General features: G+C 42.3%; 1 protein-coding gene across 17 annotated transcripts in view; it reads left to right on the top strand.

Moving 5' to 3' along the window:
* Positions 1-20,646, top strand: part of CELF2 (CUGBP Elav-like family member 2) — a 1,015,007-nt gene that overhangs the window by 810,207 nt on the left and 184,154 nt on the right. For all 17 annotated transcript variants that reach the window (XM_033957563.1, XM_033957566.1, XM_033957556.1 and 14 more), the window contains one exon: positions 6,613-6,695. In XM_033957563.1, coding sequence (XP_033813454.1) covers positions 6,613-6,695 — 83 coding nt within the window. The remainder of the gene's footprint in view (positions 1-6,612; positions 6,696-20,646) is intronic.

Here is a 20,646-nt window from a genome sequence, read left to right as displayed (position 1 = left end):
AATTTGTCTTTCAAAGTGCAGATCTTTAACTACTTCAATGACTTTTCATTGTATTGTAATTACCTCAGTGATTTTGCATTGTAACTACTTCGCTGTTTGTCCAGCGCCTCTTGTTGTAAACTGCCTCAAACTATCATGGCTTTGGCGGTATATAAAAAATAAAATTATTATTATTATTATCTTGGCCATACAGAATCTTACCCACCCCCACTGGCTCTTTTTCTTACATAACAGCTGATGCAGTACAAGGTGCTAGGTTTTGTGCGCAGTGCAAAAATAGGTGTCTTTTTATTAAGGTGCGCTAACCGAATTAACACGCACTCAATGCTAAGATGCCTTTAGGATATAATGGATGCCTTAGAATTTAGCACACCTGAATAAAAGGACCACATAATGTTTTGTGCATGAGCTAACCGTGTGCAAAGCCTCGCATAGACAGCAGCACATTAAAATGCATGCTAATTAATTTATTAGCTATTCAACACAGAAAAATATACAGAACACCCAAAACTCTGAGTGCAGCACAGAGACAGATTAAGGGGGTCCTTTTATTAAGGTGCGCTAACCAATTTAGCACACGCTAAAGATTCGGTCACGCTAAATGCTAAGGCAGTGGTCTCAAACTCGTAGGCCGGGGACCACCTGCGGCCCGCCAGGTACTATTTTGAGGCCCTCAGTATGGGATTATTTAAAATATGCTGAGGCAACAGAGCTGCTTCAGGAAATTGGACTTCTCTCAGACTTATTTGATTTTTTTTTTCCAGTTTATGAATTATTTTAAATTATAATCCATTGTTTATACCCCTATTCTTTTAATTTTATTAACTGAATTCTATTGTTTAACGGTTCCTCCCTTCTATTCCTTTTTACATATTTCTTTAATTCATTTCGATATCATTTATATAGATGGTTCTCCTATCTGTAAAGTTGGGAATTTCTATGCTTCTCTCCTCTCCACTCCTACCTGCCCTCCATAATCCTCCCTACCCTCTTCTAACCCTTTCCTCTGTAATGTCGCTTAGAGCTTGCATGTGCGATGCACAAATAGAAGAAATAAAATAAAATAAAACAGTTTATTTAGTTATAAATGACAATATTATTATTAAGACTTAGCCAAAAGGAAAGATTTATAAACTATAACGAGTTTTACCTTATGCAAAATTGTCATTTCTTTAATAAGACATTGACTATTTTTTCTGAGGCCCTCCAAGTACCTACAAATCCAAAAAGTGGCCCAGGCGCCTCATGCCCCACCTGTGGGTGAGGTTTGAGGCTCCTGGGCCAATCAGGCCCTAAGGCCAGCCATTCCTGGGATGGCTAGCCTGTCGGACAGACGGGCTTGGCACCCGTCCATCCAGACATCGTTTAAAGATACGGGGAGGTGGATTGGGGGGTCAGCGAAGGGGGTCTTACAGGTCGGCAGGGGGGCCGATCGGGGGGCGTTCGTGGGAGAGGGGTGCATCGAAGGCAGGAGGGCCTGGGATCCCTCCTGCCCTAATCTTAGTGGGGGTGGGGGGTAGGGGGTTCACCTGGGCAGCAGGGCTTGGGCTCTCTCCTGGCCGATGTTGTCGGCGGGGGTCGCGGGTTTCCGGGGCAGGAGGCCTTGGGCTCCCTCCTACCCCGATCGTTGTGAGGGGGTGGGGTTGGATTCTGTTACCGGTGTTGTTTTTGACAGACACCAGTTACAGAATCCAGCTTTTAGGCGAAGGACTGGCTCCTCTTTCGCCTAAAAACCCTTGTTTTGGGCGTTTGGGAGTTAGGCTTTTTAGGTTGATTATATGGTGTTAGTGTAGGCATAGTGGTGGTCTGGGCATTTAAACAGCTGAACATAGAGGCAGGCTATTATCCAAAAAAAACTCCTTTTGGACGTATTTGTTTATTTTTTTTGATAATGGACATTTCAAGACATAGATTGGAATAACTATACCAAATTATACAACAAATACTCCAAATCATACTGCTTCCTGGACTCATGTCCCCTGGAAATCATGAAAGCGGCACCACTTGAATTTAAACTATCTCTACTGCACTACTTAGCCCATAACCTGAAAAACGGAAAATTCCTCACCAACAAAGGCCACATAATAATAACCCCTATCCTAAAAAATAGCAAAGAATCGTCAGCCCTAGTTTCCAACTACAGACCAATTGCTTCCATACCACTCTTTGTAAAGATCATGGAGGGGCTGGTACACTCCCAATTAATGGAATATCTAGACCAGTTCTCACTCCTTCATGAGACTCAATCTGGCTTTAGACCACTTTTCAGCACAGAAACGGTAATTGCGGCCATCTTAGATTACTTGCACCTATTTTTAAGCAAAGGCCTCAGTGCCCTGATCATGCAATTCGACATGAGCTCTGCCTTTGACCTTGTAGACCATGCGAATTTGCTACAGTGTTTAGACGCTATTGGCATCAGAGGCGAAGTGCTAAACTGGTTTCATGGTTTCCTTTCGTCCCGAACCTATCAGGTTCACTTCAACATTGATCTCTCCAACACCTGGAGCAACCCATCCGGCGTTCCGCAAGGGTCCCCACTATCCCCTCTGCTTTTCAATATCTACATGACCTCACTGAGCATTCAATTAACCACGCTGGGGATAAAATTATTCAGTTACGCTGATGACTTCACAATTATTATCCCATTTGCCAACTCCATCTCGGAAACAATTCCAAAAGCATCAGAAGCCATAAACTTGATGTAACATTGCATGACAGACTTCAAACTCAAGCTCAATACTGAGAAGACAAAATTCTTTGTTGCTTCACCGCGCCCTCTTGACACCAAAACCCCACTAGACATCAACAAACATAACTACCCCATACAGCCCACCATTAAAATACTGGGTGTAACTCTGGACCAATGCCTCACCATGAAAGATCAGGTGGACTCCCTACTCAAAAATAGTTTTTTCACCCTCTGGAAACTTAAATCCATTAAAGCATACTTTGATAACTCTGCCTTCAGAATCTTGGTACAATCCCTCGTATTAAGTCAACTCGACTACTGTAACATCACCTACTTAGCAATCCCCCAAAAGAATATGCGACGATTACAACTAATGCAAAACACTGCGGTCAGACTAATCTTCGGTCTAAAGAAGTTCGATCACGTAACGCCATACTTCAAACAGCTACACTGGCTGCCGATGGAAGCTCGTGTAAAGTTTAAGTTCGCCTGCCTCTGTTTTAAAGTTTTCTACGGTCTAACCCCTAAATACATCACTGACCTATTCTCCTTCTCAGCCAACAAACACAAGAGAAGCTCCCACTCGCACTTCGTTTCTCCCCCGGTTAGAGGATGCAAACTAAAAAAACACCATGAGCATCTTCTCTCACATCAGGCTGCTCTATGGGGTAAAGACCTAGAACAACTCCTATTGCCCACCACTTATGAGGTATTCAGGAAACGCCTCAAAACTCACCTATTCCTGAAATACCTAGACAGCTGACCCACTTCCCTCCTTCCCCTCTCTTGCCCTTTCTCCCCATTGTTCCCACATCCCTTAAGTTAACTCAACTTGTACGTCAACTCAACTTGTACTCCACTAATCTTCTGTAAACTGCATAGAACTTAACGGTATTGCGGTATATAAACTGTTATTATTATTATTTATTATTATTATTATTATTTCCCTGCTTCTACTTTCAACGTTTAAGGCCTTAGGCCAAAAGGGGAGTTAGACTTTTTTTTGATTATGCTCCACTGTTTATCTTGAAGAGTAGGATGTTTCGATGTTATATCTATTTTATCTACTTGGATTTCTGGTATATATGACATTTTTATAATAAAATAAGTATCGGTCCCATGAACTGAGTACTAGTCTTTTGCCACAGGGTAAATATTTTGTTTTCACTCAATAAATAGTTAAGCTCTGGAACTCATTGCTGGAAGATGTTTTAAAAGTAGTTAGCGTATCTGGGTTTAAAAAAAAAAAAATAAAATAAAAAATTCCAGCAAGTTCCCGGAGGAAAAGTCTATAATTTGCTATTAAGATAGACATGGGGAAAGCCACACCTTTCATTACCTGGGAGCTAAAATCTGGATGATCTTCCAATGGAAATTAGAGCTATACCTACTTACTGTTTATTTCGCAAATTGCTGAAAGCTTACTTCTTTGACAAATGGGCTAGTCTTCATCCATGTTCCTCTGTAAACCACTTAGTTTTAGGCAGTCTATTATTTTTTAAAAAATAAATAAATAAATCTATAATTTTAAATCTTTTGTTCTTACTCATCCTTTGTAAATTTTTTGTAATTCTTTTGCAAACCACTTTGAATCCAGTAGGAGATATAGCGGTTTATAAGACACCATTAGCGCTACTTATCCCTAGGATAGGTAGGCATGGAATCTTGTTACTTTTGGGGATTCTGCTAGGTATGTATATGTATATTTTATTTATTTATTCAATTTTCTATACTGCTCTCCCAGGGGGGAACTCAGAATGCTTTACATGAATTTATTCAGGTCCTCAAGCATTTTCCTTGTCTGTCCTGGTGAGCTCACAGTCTATCTAATGTACCCGGGGCAATGGGGGGGATTAAGTGACTTGCCCAGGGTCACAAGGAGCAGCGTGGGTTTGAACCCACAACCCCAGGGTGTCGAGGCTGTAGCTTTAACCACACTCTCTTCCTATTATATATATTGATAGTAGATCTTCAAAAGATGTCAGGATAAAACTTGTATTGAAACATTTTGAACTGTAACCATGGCAAAGATAACCTGTATATTATATATATTGGTATTAGATCCCTAGCCTAATATGTATCGAGTTAGGATAGAAACTTGTAGTGTAACTATGGTTAATTGTATAATCTGTTAATGGGCTGTGAAATGCAAAGTCCCTTTCTTTATCCTACTTGCGTGTGATGCGACTTTTTGATGTGTTTACAAACGATTTCTTAATAAAACGTTGGCATATTTTGCATCTATGTGGGACAAACAAGTTAATACCTCTTAGATCTCAATCTCAACCTCTTACCTAGTCTCTAGAAAATCCCTGAAAACCCACTTGATTGGTTAATATTTTGATTAATTTATTATGATCATACTACATATGGTTAGTATGTCTTAGCTATTAACCGCCCTGTAAAGCTTCAGTATAGTCGTGATCCTATTGGGGGGGGGGTTGAATTTCAGTGCAAATTGTGGTAGCTATTAGCCAGTTCTATATATCGTCTTCCCAGAATCTGGTAACATTTTAAAGGGACCTAACTTACCTTCACCAATTCATTACCTTGAAGTTCATGTTTTAATAGTGAATCCCGTTGAATTGTGGCTGGTCTGTTTTTTTGTTCCCATCTGGATTTGAGATCTAAGGCTCTTCCTCCGGGTGCCATTTAAGTCAAATAATTTTCCCATAAAAAGGACAGAATGATAAAAAATTAAAAAAAAATAAAAATTATAATCTATAAAGTTGATGCACTGACTTCAGTTGCTGCTAGAATGATTTTTAGAGCAAAGAAATATGATAGAATTACTCTATTACTGATGAGGTTAGAATAGTTGCCAATTCAAGCTCTGGGTTTCTTTTTTTTTTTTTTTTAAGTACTATTACTATTGCCGTATATACTTGAATATAAACCGAGATTTTTTGGGCCAAAAAAATAGCACAAAAATTAGGATCTTGGTTTATATTTGAGCCACCTCCCAACCACTGGTGTAGCTGTCCTCCTCCTCCTCCTCTTCCTCCATTCAACTCTCGATGACCACCAGGGCTGTAATCTTCCATAGAACAATGCCCCCCACCCCACCCCCCACTCACCGTCAGTTACCTATACCCATTGTATGATTCCTTTTGCTAGAAACTCCCAAACCCTGAGATGCCCTCTCTTTTCAAATTAGATTGTAAGCTCTTCTGAGAAGGGACCATTTATTGAATGGTAAATGTACAGCACTGCGTATACCTTTCAGCGCTATAGAAATGATTAATAGTAGTAGTGGTAATGAGCCCTGCTCTCTCTGCTGAACACCAGCATGGTTATCCTCCATGCATGCCCCCCCTACCCCCAAAAAATGAACATCGGCATCCCTATCCTCTGTGCACACAATCTCCTGCCACCACCTTCCTCCATGCACACCATGCCTCCCCAGCATCAAGCTTACTGTTGGTACTGAAGAAGCGTACTGTTGCCACCAATGCTCTTCTGATCCAGTGGGGGGGCCTTGAGCATCTGTGCATGCTCAAGGTTTGACGGCTCCTGCCCCCTCCAACATTCTCAGAGAAGGCAGGAACTGGCAGGCCTTGAGTATGTGCAGATAAATCACACTGTCTGCGGCCAGTAGTTTTCTTCGGTACCAACGGTAAGCACGATTGTAGAACAAATACAATTGACAAAGTTTGCTGCCATCATGGAAGATTTTAATGTCTGGTTAGTGACCTGTGTGAAATTCTATCTTCATTAATTCCCGTGCTTTCAGTCTTCTTCTGAGCTCAGTCATTTTGTTCTTTCTTGCAGATAAGGGAACAAAACCAAACCACAGCTGGAAACGATGAAATGTTGTCCAGCACAGGCCACCAGTAACATATCGTGGCTCATTTTTCTCTATGATCTTCTGGAAAGAATGTTCACAGTAATGTCTGAAAACTTTTAATTTCTCTCTGCAGGTTGCTGTTTCGTAACATTTTATACAAGAAAAGCTGCACTCGAGGCACAGAATGCTTTGCACAATATTAAAACTCTACCTGGGGTGAGTGCATTTTCATTTATGTTTTTAGGAGGGGGGGGTGTTTTTTTTGTTGGTTGTTTTTTTTTTTTTTGCAAATATCACATTGTTACTTTGAGTCAAGATTAAAAAGTTGTGGGGGGAAGAAAGGCTGCCTTTGTTGAAGCAGCTTCAGCCTCTGAAGTATGTGCATGAGTTAGAAGTGGGAAAGTGTTGGCTTAGCCACTGGAGCATTTGCTTTCAATGGACAAGACTCTTGGAGTTAATACTGAACACCAATCTGACCATCTGATGGGGTCTGTTGTGCTTACAAAGAATTTTTGTGCTCTAGTAGCCAAACAAGTTTCGGAGTCTTGGAACTTGAGACAGTCCTGCATCTCTTGGCCTGTCATAAGGTAATAGAAAACTAGTCCCTGCCTCTGAGGAAGGCCCATAGAAGCTGTAAGGGATAGTTCCCCCCCCCCCCCCCCCAAGTCATTCTGTAAAATAAATTTATATGTAATTATTTAAATTTAAGGACAGTCTTGTCTCTGCCCTACTGAGAAATGTTGTGGGGTTTTGTTTTTTTCTTTTTCGTTCTTGCATGTAGGAGAGACGTGGGGAGGGGATGTGGATCTCATGGATGTTTGTAATAGATTCACATTGTGTTCTTATGATTCATCACAATCTGATTGCTAGCCTCCATTGGGAATATTTTGCAGCGGATATGTATTATAAGCTTACAAACTAGAAACTAGTTGTTTTAAAAACAGAACTCAAGTACTTTGTCTCGACTTGTTTGTTAATATTTTTTTTAGACAGGTCACAATGCTTCATGAACAGGGTAGGGGGGATGACCATCGAGACAATAGGGCAGAGCCCAAAGGCCCACAGCAATCCCCCAGCCTCCATTTAGCTTAATCACTTTTGATAAGTAGCTAGGATCCATGACCCTTATTGGCTGGGGGCCCACCAGACATGAATCAAATATAAACCCACAATAGGGATTCAGTTGCTTTCTCATTGAGTCCGCAATTTGTCGCTCCTTAGCCAAATTAATTATAAAGGACTGATTTTGGTCATGTTTCACCCATCTTCAGGAGTTGAAAACACCAACCTGATCATCTGATGTGGTCTTTGTGCTTACAAAGAATTTTTTCTGCTCTAGTAGCTAAACAGGTTTCGAAGTCTTGGAACGTGAGACTTTGACTGTTGCCCATCCTCTTTGCCAATGCAATTACCACTTTGGAGCAGTAGAGTTGAAGCCTAGCGGTTAACAGGAGTAGGATATTATTTGCAATGACACAGGAAATTTTAACTGGCACAAAGTGAGCAGAAAAAACATGAATTCTGTGTAGTCTTTGGAAATCGTGTGTTCTACATGGAAAGAACACTGGTAGAAGCAGCTAAGCCAATACGACCAAAAACAGAACAACCGCACTGGTCACAAAATTACCCCATTCATCAGAAGAAATAACAATGAATAATTATAAATAATTAAAGTGAAATGTACCCTCAGTGTGAGGAGGAAAGCTAAAGGAGACAGCAACAAAGTCACCAATCCAATGCTTAACTAGAAGGTGCAATCAGTGGGTCCACAAACTCACTCTACTGCCACATACCATCCTAGGGTACGTACGTGTGCATAAATGAAATGTGAAAATTTAAATAAGAACATAAGATTTGCTGCTGCTGGGTCAGACCAGTGATCCATCGTGCCCAGCAGTCCGCTTACCCGGTGGCCCTTAGGTCAAAGACCAGCGCCCTATTTGAGTCTAGCCGTACCTGCGTATGTTATGTTCCCGTAGAAGCTTACCCAACCCAGCATTTGAAATTTCAGGACCTTTCTTCTAATATGTCCCCCCCGAATCTCTAAACAAACTATATATTGTAATTTTCGCTGTCTTTTTGAATCTCTAAACAAACTGTATATTGTAATTTTCATTTTTTTTTCTTTTTTTCTGAAAGCTGTGACTTTTCTTTACAGGTCTGCTCCGAAATTCTTAGCAAAAAGCACATTTTGTAATTTCAATTTCTCAAGTCCCCGTACTCTGTACTCCTTCTACATATTGTAAATCGCTGAATGTCCAGCTCTCTTGAATGTAAACTGCCTAGAAGGTTGCAAGATTGTGGCGGTATCAAAGAATAAAGTTATTATTATTATTATTTTCTTGAATCCCTGGAGGGTGTTTTCCCCTATAACAGCCTCCGGAAGAGCGTTCCAGATTTCTACCACTCTCTGGGTGAAGAACTTCCTTACGTTTGTACGGAAAGTATCCCCTTTCAACTTTAGAGAGTGCCCTCTCGTTCTCTTCACCTTGGAGAGGGTGAACAATCTCTCTTTCTCTACTAAGTCAATTCCCTTCAATATCTTGAATATTTCGATCATATACCCTCTCAGTCTCCTCTTTTCAAGGGAGAAGGGGCCCAGTTTCTCTAGCCTCTCATTGTACAGCAATTCCTCCAGTCCCTTAACCATTTTTGTTGCTCTTCTCTGGATCCTTTTGAGTAGTACTACATCCTTTTTCATGTATGGCGACCAGTGTTGGATGCAGTATTCCAGGTGGGGGCTTCCCTCAGCCTGGTAAAAAGGCATGATAACCTTTTCAGATCTGTTCGTGATCCCCTTCTTAATCATTCTTAGCATTCTGTTTGCCCTTTTCGCCACCGCCTCCGCCACACATTGTGCGTATGGTTTCATTGACTTGTCTACTAGTACTCTCAAGTCTCTTTCCTGGGGGCTCTCTCCGAGTATGGCATCGGACAACATGCATATGATTTTTGTTACCGACATGCATCACCTTGCGCTTATCCACGTTGAAACTCATTTGCCATTTCGCGGCCCATTCCTCAAGTGTATGTATGTCTCGTTGTAGGTCTTCGCAGTCCTTCTGTGTCCTCACTACTCTGAATAACTTTGTATCATCCGCAAATTTAATCACCTCACTCATCGTGCCAATTTCTAGGTCATTTATAAATATGTTGAAGAGCACAGACCCGAGCACTGAACTCTGCGGCACCCCACTCATGACGCCTTTCCAGTCCAAGTATTGTCCATTCACCCCCACTGTCTGTTTCCTATCCTCCTCTTCCAGCCCAACTCTCTCCTGCCTGTCTGACTTATGGAGAAATTAAGTAACAAAAAATATTTAAATAGTGAGGTGAACTGGAGCGATCTCAGCTTCCTCCGCATGTAGTATAGTAAATATAGAAAAAAGCACTTAGCTTGTTTCTCCAAACAGTTTAGCGCTCTGTTGATTGAAGTTACTCTGTTAAACTGTAGACCTCATTGAATGGTTCGACCAGGCATGGTTTCAGGGACATGAGATGCCCCTTCTTCAGGAACCAACGTTAAACCAAAGCAAAAGCAAGACACTGCCAGATTTGAAATGGCTGTCGAGAGGAATACGATTGCGAGGCTACATGGAAAGAAGGCATATTGTATCCTAACAGTTGAACTTCAATGATGGGCAAACTGTTGTATATTAACACCCAGTAGGAAAAGAATGCAAAGCCTGTCAGTAGTTTGATTATTGTTCCTCGGGCTTATTTTTTGTGTGAGCACATAAACTCCCAGTAAGTGTGCAATAAATTATCTTGTTTATTGATTTGATTATATTGATTTGGATTTATTAACTGCCTTTATGACGAGTTTCACCCAAGGCGTGTACAGTGGGTTTAACAGGATATAAATAGTACAATGACCAAATACAGGCAATAAAGTAAACTTGGAAATGGCAAATTGAAACCCACTAAAAGAACTAACGTGATACAGAGGGCCATTTTCGAAAGGACGACTAAGTCCGACTTTGGCCATTTCCTACAAAACACCCAAAGTCAGAAGCAGAAAAATGGCCATTTTCAAACAGGACGTCCAAATAATTTTATTTTTTTTTAAATCGCCTATTTCGACATCTTGGCCACCAGGATGTCTAACTTTATTCACCATTTTTGACCACAGAAACGTCCACATCTAGACCATTTAGATATGGGAGGGGCCAGCATTGTAATGCACTGGCCACATAAGCATCCCTGTAGAGCAGTGGGGCACCTTAGAAAGCATTGCTGTGGACTTCACTTAAAGGATGTCGGATGTACATCTCACCATAAACCCCTTAAAATGTATGGTGATCCCTCTAAAATTCCTCCAAAACCTATTATAACCACCTGTCTACCCTCACCCCAAAAAAAAAAATGAATAACATATTACATACTTATCTGTAGAACAGCAGCATCTGATATAGGCAAGGTTAGTAGAGCAAGTGGAGGAAAAGACTTCAAGTGCTCCAAAAGAGGTTAGTAGAGCTGGTGGATTGGCTAATGAGCCAAAGAGAGGAGGAGCCAGGCCCTTAAGACCAACTAACCACTACATTGATGGTGGAAAGTGTGAGTCCACCAAAACCCAACTATACTGCCATCTTGTAGCCCAAAGGTCCATTGGGATGGTAGATAGGTGGGTATAGTAGGTTTTGGAGGGATCACCGTATATTTTAAGGGTTTCAAGGTTTCAAGGTTTATTAAATACTAGTCTTTAAGCCCGTTACATTAACGGGTGCTAGAATATATGTATGTCTGTCTTTCTTTCTGTCTCACTCCCTGCCCTTGTGTCTTTCTTCTTTTATTTCTGTCTCCCTCCCTCCTATTATTTGTCTTTCTTTCTATTTATCTCTCTTTCTGCCCCCTATGCAGCATTTATCTCCCCTTGTCCACCTTCCTGTACAGTAGCCATATCAGCATTCCCTCCCCCTCCATTTCCTTGTGCATCAGCATTTCCCCCCTCCCTACTTCCCTGTGCAGCATTTTCCTCCCTCGGGCTAGAATATATGTGTGTGTGTCTGTCTTTATTTCTTTCTCTCTCTGTCTCCTTAGCCACTTTTTCCTGTCCATTCTCCCTTCTTTTTACCTCCCCTGTGTCCACGACCACCCCTTCACTGCTCCCTTTATCCAGCAACAGCCCTTCCCCCTTTGTTTTACCTCCCCCCTGTCCATCAGTACCTCTTCCTTCTCCCCCTGTCCAACAATAGGCATCCCTTCCTTTTTCCCCCTGTCCATCATCACCTCTTCCTGCTCCCTCTGTCCAGCAGTAGGCCTCCCTTTATTTTTTCCCCCTGTCCATCAGCATCTCTTCCTGCTCCCCCTGTCCAGCAGTAGGCATCCCTTAATTTTTTTCCCCCTGTCCATCAGCACCTCTTCCTGCTCCCCCTGTCCAGCATTAGGCCTCCCTTCATTTTTCCCCCCTGTCCACCACCACCTCTTCATTGCTCCCCTTATCCAGCAGCAGCCCTTCTCCCTTTGTTTTACCTCCCCCCCTGTCCATCAGCATCTCTTCTTGCTCCCCCTGTCCAGCAGTAGGCCTCCCTTCATTTCCCCCCCCTGTCCATCAGCAGGTCTCCCTTAATTTCCCCCGCTGTCCATCTGCACCTCTTCCTGCTCCCCCTGTCCAACAATAGGCCTCCCTTCCTTTCCCCCCCTGTCCATCATCATCTCTTCCTGCTCCCCTTGTGCAGAGTTTTTTAATTAATCGGATAGAGTCATTGCGGCCGCCCCCCCCCCGCTCCCCTTCACTTGTAAGTCGGCGATTCAAGAAGCCTGTGCAGCAGTCTTCACACGCTGCTTCGGGTCCTTCTACTGCGCTTATTTGCTCTGCCGCGTCTCTGATGACATCATCAGAGATGCGGCAGAGCAAATCAGGGCAGTAGAAGAGCCTGAAGCAGCGTGTGAAGACTGCTGCACAGGCTTCTTGAATCGCCGGGTAGGTATTCGGGTCAGCGGCAAGGGAAGGGGTGTGAGCGGCAAAGAACTCCTCTGGTCTGTTGCGGAGGGCGGCCCGGCTCGATTTATTGATTCGTTGGGGGGGGGGGGGAATGCGCTGTGTTGGGGGGAAGGGTAGGCAGACGCGGGGACCGTCCAGTTAAAGAGAGGAGCCGGGGGTGAGGAAGGCCGCCGCAGCTATGGAAATTTTTTTTTTTATTTGAAAGCCGCCGTCGGGGCCGCGCATGCGCAATTGTTTTTTTTCGCTCACGGAACACGTTTTTTTTAGTGCGCATGCGCGGCTTACCATTTTATTATATTAGATTTGATGAATCGCTATATCTTTATACAAAGCGATGTACATAAAAATACAATTAGTTAAGATAAAAAACATATAATAAATATATAAACGCTAGATATTAGACAAGACCAACAACAATTGGAAGGGAAGGGAGGTTAAAGTTACATATCTTATAATAAGAAACACATTTAAGGGTAAAACATTGAGGAGGAAGTAAATTCTTGAAACGAAAAATTAATATATTTAAAAAAAATTTATGTATTAAAAATCTTTTTAAAAAGAAATGTTTTCAGAGATTTTTTAAAAGAGGGAATGTCTTTTTCAATTTTTATGTATTGGGGCAATGAATTCCACCATTGGGGGCCCACGACCGAAAACATATCTAATCTACGAGTGCCTATAATTTTTAAAGATGGAATAACTAATAAGTTTTGGGAAGATGATCTAAGTGCGCGTGCGGAACTATAGGGAATTAGCATTTTAGAAATGCACTGAGGTTCTTTGAAAATCAAGTTTTTAAAAATAAGTAGAAGAACTTTAAACTGTATACGCTCGCAAATAGGAAGCCAATGTGCATCTTTGAAGAGTGGAGTAACATGATCAAATTTCCTGGCATCATAGATTAATTTTATAGCCGTGTTTTGAACAATTTGCAGTTGTCATTTTTCCTTTTGAGTAATATTAAGCAACAGAGAGTTGCAATAATCCAGTTTTGATATTACCAAGGAATGAATTAAAATATTGCGAGATTTGGATTCAAGAAATTTAGAAATAGATCGAATTAGACGTAATTTGTAGAAGGGGGTTATAGTGAGATGTACTTCTGGCACCCTTTGTGTGATGTTCACACTGGTGCCCTTTAAGGTACCCCACTGCTCTATTGGGATATCTGTAGGGCCAGTCCATTACAATGCTGGCCCCTCCCACGTCTAAATGGTCTAGATTTGGCCATTTTCAACTTGGATGTTTCTGCGACCTCACACTTTCTGCCATAAATGTAGTGGTCAGAGTGGCTTATGGGCCTGGCTCCTCCTCTTGATTCACACTAGCCCACTCAATAGGCTAATTAAGGCACTTGTGTGCTACTCTAGTAGGCTTTCCAATACCTGGTGGTACTGTTCTAGAGACGGGTGTGGGGGGTCATTACTTAATCTCTCCAGTGGTCATCTGGTCAGCTTTGGCATTTAGATGCTTCTTAAAACAGGTCCAGCTCAGAACATCTTAAGTTCCATCCAGGACGTCCTGCAAAAGGTTCGATTATTGCCACAAAATGTCCAAGACTAACCCGGCCTACAGCCCACCTATATCCCACCCGAGACATGCCTCCAACACGCCCCTTTCTGAGTTGAACATTTTGGAGGGCGAACATCCTGCAAAACGTCTTTGAGTTCTTGTTTTGATTATATGCACTTGGACCTTTTGCAGAGAAAAAGGTCCAAGTGCCGATTTTTGGACGTTCTTGTGATTTGAAAATGCCCCAAACAGTATCGGAAATAAACACATTTACTGTTTCAAAATTTAGGGGTGGAGGAGCCTGTCGGATGTTCTGACAATTCAGGAGGCTACGATTGCCAACTGTCTGTATTTTTTCAGGATTCTAAAAAAGTTTCAAAGCCAGAAGGATGGATTGTGTGTGGATATTTTTCAGAGTTTAGCCCACTACAGCTGTCCAGTATCCTCCCTTGCTAGTGCTGAGACTCTGTGTGACGGGGTGTATGTACTTCCTGTCACGGGGAGCCAAATGTCCCTGGGAGAAAATCCTCAGGGAAAGGCAATACCTGAAAACAACCTGGGTGTGATGTCAGTAGATGACAGGAAAGGCTACGAGAGATGTGGCCTATCCCTCAAACCACAGGTAACTGAATTCCACAAAAAGTACCCAGGGGTGAATGTGGAGGGGCAAAACTTCTTGGAGGTGAAAGGGGTGATCATTCCCAGGGCTGACTTGTGGGGAGCAAAACTTCCTATGACCCAGCACTGAAGTTTAGTTTTATTATTCTTTATGTAGGGCCTAACTGTGCCTGCAACTCTTTCATGCATATTCATTGGGGATATCTTAAAAATGTGGGCTGCCTGTGGTCCTTGAGGACCAGAATTGAGCAGCCTTGATCTAGAGCAGGTGTGCCAGATTTTTCAATCGGAAAATACGGACCCCCCCTAGGCCTGCCCCAGGCCCGCCCAGTTCCACCCATCCCCGCCCTGTAATGCCCTAATCCCGCTTCCTGTCCTAGCCCCACCCCCGCTAACTGCTCTTGTCGGGCAGGGAGGAAATGCACGGATGCCACGCACTCGTGGCATCGCGTGGCATCTGAGCGTGCTACGCGATTTGAGGAAGCTTTTCAAAACCCAGACCAAGTGCTGGGTTTTGAAAAGCCATCCGGAACCCCCAGAGGAGATGGGGAAATTCAGACATCTGGTAATCCTAGCAACCCTGCCAGTCGGGTTTTTGGGATAGCCTTACTGAGCGAGAGTTGCAGATAATGGAGGTGACAGGCATGCAAATCTGCGCCATGCATATTCATTAGGGCTGTCCTGAAAACCTGACTGGCTGGTGGTCTTCCAGGACAGGGTTGGTGCCTTAAGGAGAGGGAAAGTACTAGAAACAAAATATGAAGGTGGGTATTGAAGAAAGAGGATGGGATGGGTGGGTGAGTGAGAGGGTTGGCTAGTGCAGGGCTCCGAGAGAGACAATGCAGGATTCTGCACAGGACACAAACAAGCTTCGGGAGAAAGTTAAAAACCAGTGGGGGCAGGGGGGAAGGGTCAGAGGTTAGCAGGGTAGGTGCCACTTTTGGATCTCCACTGAATTTTTTATTTTACACGCTCACCCCAGTTCGAAAGAGCCCTCTGCTTTTCCCCTTCATAAAACATGCTTCCGCACCTGTAAAATTGACCTCTTTATACGGCATCATTGGTGTGATACATGCATAGGGCTGTGATGGAGGGGGGGTAGCATGGGGACAGTAGTTTAATTCATTTGAACCTCTAATAGCAAGAGTGCCTGAACAGAAAAGGCTTTCAGCAGATTTTAAACATGTATTTTTCCCTATGATACTCTGAAACTTAATTCACATTAAAAAAAACAAAAGTATTAACGGGCATGACTCCTTTAGCAGCATACTAAGATTTGGTTGATTCTTCTTCTTATTATTTTTAATTTGATGCTTTAGAAGCAAACATTTAAAATATACCAAAATAATGCACAGACATAAATCTGATCTTCAGCCCAGATGTAGCGAAACATCTAACATCCCACCACATGTTCCACACATCTACAAGGGATGCTTCATGCATATTCCAGTTCTTTCCAGGCAATCAGTCCCTTTTGTGCAAAAATGGGACAATTTGCCTCTGACATTATTCCATTCTGCATAAATCCTTCTCAGTACCCAACTGCATTGTGCACCTTAACAGCGTATATTTTGATGTTTTGTGGACTTTGTAGCTACACCCGAAAGGCTTTTCCCGTCTGCGAGATGCTCTGTTTTTCTTCCCGTGCCTCTCGCTCACAAGTCTATTAATGTGGTCTAAGCTCTTTCAGTTGTTGGCGTTAGAGCTCAACACATGTATTGCTTGTTGCGAGGTGGAGATTGAAAGTGGGCTGGTAGCCCCTGAAGCAGTACCTCAGTTGGGTTCTGAGTGCAACCTGCCTAGATGTGCTTGCAACGAGATCCTACATCAGAAAACATGTTCAGGAGGTTCCTTATTGTCCAGAATGATGGAATGGACGTGAGCATGCTGTTACTGCTCACTATGCTGAATGGATGAGTTGTTGTTTTTTAATCATTTATATTCCTCATATCCTATAATTCTATGTGGATTACAAATTATGCAGGTACTCAAGCATTTTTTCCTGTCTGTCCCAGTGGGCTCCCAATGGGGCAATGGGGATTAAGAGACTTGATCTAATAAATATCTCAAACACAACCCCACACAGAACAAACGAACCTGCTCAGCAATGCTACAAGGCTTAAACATACATACACCCAACCATCCACAGCAGGAGAAACACTCAATCAAACAGAAAACAACAAAAGAAGTGGAGAAAAAGCCTCAGTTTAGCTTCATTTGGCAAAAACCTCCACTTCACATACACTCCTACACAAACAAACCAGTAGGGTGAAGAAAGCACTGTAACAGCTTGCAAAGTCAATGTTCAAAAGCACCAGGGGTGTACTAGAGGAGCACCGAAGGATCCTTGGACTGGCAGATGAAGCCGTGTGGATACCCCTGACGCAGCAAGAACTGGCGAAACGGGAGATTCCCCGTTGGGTACTCTAGCTGCTGTGTTACTACGCTGGATTGAGACATATCTGATGGACTTTGGCAGCTAAGTGGTTTTTTTGGTCAAATGCTATGCTTTTGGATCACTGTGCCTTTGGGCCCTGTGGGGTTATGCACCCCTGGTGCTTTTGAACATTGACTTTGCAAGCTATTACAGTGCTTTCTTCACCCTTCCGGTTTGTTTGTGTAGGAGTGTATGTGAAGTGGAGGTTTTTGCCAAATGAAGCTAAACTGAGGCTTTTTCTCCACTTCTTTTGTTTTTTTCTGTTTGATTGAGTGTTTCTCCTGCTGTGGATGGTTGGGTGTAGCGTTGCTGAGCAGGTTCGTTTGTTCTGTGTGGGGTTGTGTTTGAGATATTTATTAGATTTAAATCACCCTTCTTTCCTTAGTTTACAAAATTTAGATTTAGGGTCACAAGGAACAGTGCAGGATTCGAACCTACAACCTTAGGGTGCTGAGGCTGTAGCTCTAACCACTGCACCACACACTCTCACTCCCTCTCCTATCTTGTTTCTATGTGATGGAAATGTATTGATAAATTTAATTTAAAAATAAAAAGAAGAAGTTGAACTTTGTTTTGGGGGAGGGGGAGGGGGAGATTGAAGAGGTAGAGTTATAAAATAAACAGTTTGATGGTCTTTAGAATCCAAACGGCCAAGGAAAAGTATTTATGGAACTCTTTCAGGCTATTTCCATAACAACATTCACACTTTTCTGCCATAAGTACCCCAAATCTGTGCTTTGATACATTTTTTTTTATTTTAATTCCTTGCAATAATTTACTACTACTATTAATTATTTCTATAGCGCTACCAGACGAATGCAGCGCTGCACAAAAGTCACAAAGAAGAAGAAAACAAGTCCTTGCTCGAAAAAGCTTCCAATCTAAACATTCTGGGGGCAAAATGTATTTGGGGTGAAATGTGGGGGGTCCCCTCCCAAACCTATCCTGAGGGGCCCCCAGCCAGTCAAATTGTCATGATTGCTACAATAAATATGCATGAAGTAAATCTTCAGGTGAGGGGGGGGGGGGGACAGCACCTGCAGGTGATCTCATGCATATTAATGCGTGGAGCCATTCCTCTGAAGGTGTGCCCTTGAAGAAGATTTTGAAGAACACTTTTCATCTTATTTCCCAATTCCTTTTTATTTTGAGACACATTTTACATTTTATTCTCTACCTTTTGTATTTTCCCCTATTCTATTTTTATTTTATATTTTTATTTTGGAATATTGTATTGTATTGTAATCCAACCCCTACCTATTGATCTCCAGTTTTATCCATGCCTAGTAGAGACAGTCAATATGGCATTTGTGAATTCTCATAGTTCTGTCCCTTCCTTCTTTGTGGACTTTGAGTATGCACTAACACACCGGGCCTTCTCCCTCCTCTATGGATTTCCTGTCAGTCTAGAAACTAATGCAGAGTACTGGGGTCGTCAAGTAATCCTGATGCGTAGGCCCTGCTCCTTCATCCTGTATGAGCTTCCTGTTAGTAGGATTACCAGATTTTCTGACATAGAAACCAGGACACGTTCTCCTGCCTCCAGCCCCGCCCCATTCTGTCCCCATCCCTACAAAGCCTCGTCTGTCTTCGAGCTCTGTGCCGCATCTGGAGGTCATCTAAGCATGAGTGGATGCATGACGCATCATCCACATATGCTCAGATAGATGCGGCCGGAGGCTTGGGGCTTTCCAAAAGCCAGACAAACTACCGTGTTTTGGAAAGTCCATGCAGGCACCCAGACAGTCCTCTAAAAAAAAGAGGACATGTCTGGGTCTCCCCGGACATCTGGATACCCTACCTGTTAGCCTAGAAATCTGTGCAAATGGACACGAACTCACAGGGCCCCGTTCTGGCGGCGGCTGCTGCTATCTTTGATGTTTCAGATGAGTTGGAAGTGGTAGGAAGGGAGATGAAAGAGGGGGGGGTCTATTTGGTTTTAGAATAGGGGTCATGTTGGTTACAAGGTTGAGCAACGCCGGTTTATGGTAGCTTTTCTTTGAACAGGGTCTCATTATTTTATTAAAAGATGTTGACTGTGAGCATTCCCATAAGATTTTCATTAAAAGATGTTATCCTAAAGGTTGCATTATTGTCTATTTGGTACTTTGTGGCCTAAGCTGTTGAATTTCTGATAAGCATAAAGGCAAGCACTCATTTCTTTCCTCTGACGGCCAATGAACTACAAAGTGAATAATTCTAGGAAGATGCTCAAAGCTTGACTTGGCAAATACATGTCATGAATATTTTACAAACAATATTTAGATGCCACAGACTCCTCCTCTTTATTAAATTTTAAAAGACCTGAAAACTATTTGTGTTTCTGGCCGTTATTATGGACCTAATTGAGTCGATTTATGTAGCCGACAGAACGATGAGCTTGCTCTTTGAGTTTCACACAGAAGGCTGTGAAGAAAGAGAGCAGACAAGCAGAGTTTGAAGCTAAAAAGTCAGAAAGAAAGAAGGTGGTTTATTTACAGTGGCAGCATTAATTTTAAGGGAATATTCTACGCTCTGTTCTTTGGCATGCGTGTTGAGTTGAGGTTGAGAGAAGCTATTCATGGTGGACAGTAAAGACTAATAATAATCAAGTTTGATTTCACTGCACTTACCAAATATAGTCATTTAAATAGCCTGACAAACTTTAGAATTAATGCCCGTTACTGGGCAACAACAGCAGTCTTTGAAGAGGACCATCTGCAACTGGCTGTGATCTTCCAAATTAAGTGAAGTTGCTATTTACCATTATCCATAGCAGACTTATTCATTTATATACTGAATGATTATATTGCTTGTGGAATCCAAAGTTGATGAAAAGATGGGGTGAAGGGATCAATTTCATATTTTAAAAAAGCTTTGTCATGTCTTCTCAGCACTTGAATTGGTTGTGTTGTAACAAAACTAATTGTTCACAGGGCACTGGATTCTTCTCTTTGCTTACCACAGCAGATAGAGCGGCATGGAAAATGAAAGCTATTGTATACACACAGGAATTTCCAAGAACATCATCCTTATCTAGACAGTGTGCCAAGCTGCAAATAGACACTGTGAAATAATATTTCAGTTCTAGTTACATCTGTTAAAATAATCACTTGCCTTTTTTTGGTTCTGTGGCAGTGGCGTACCTAGCATATGTGACACCCGGGGCCCATCATTTTTTGACACCCCCCCTCCATCTGTACGAAAAACATGATTTTTAGTAACAAGCCACACGTCACACATGAGTACCTAGGAAAAGGCAGCATCTTACATAATGCAGTGAGCAGTACAACATCAATACACCCATTGTAAAACTAAACAAGCCAGACTAGTACTGATCAATCCTACACCGTCAATCCTAACAGAAAACCATGTCTTTTGAACACACAGAACACAGAAAACACCTTCGCCTAGTATGGAATGTCATCACAAACTAACCCCTCCCCCTTTTACAAAACTGTAGTGTGGATTTTAGCCATGGTGGTAGAATTCTGAGCATCAGAGCTGCTACCATCACGGCTGGCGCTAAAAAACGCTCCACAGTTTTGTAAAAGGGGGGATAAGATAGAAATACATAGACAAAGGTTAAATTGAACCAGCAAGAAGCTGGACTCTGCATAAAATGCAACACCGCAGAAACAGTGACATATGTCTCCTAAAGCAATAAATAAATAGAA

This window comes from Geotrypetes seraphini, chromosome 9 (assembly GCF_902459505.1).
Source record: "Geotrypetes seraphini chromosome 9, aGeoSer1.1, whole genome shotgun sequence".
Taxonomy (NCBI): Eukaryota; Metazoa; Chordata; class Amphibia; order Gymnophiona; family Dermophiidae; genus Geotrypetes; species Geotrypetes seraphini.
The sequence above is the reverse complement of the archived record's forward strand: the minus strand, read 5'-3'. Positions and strand labels throughout refer to the sequence as shown.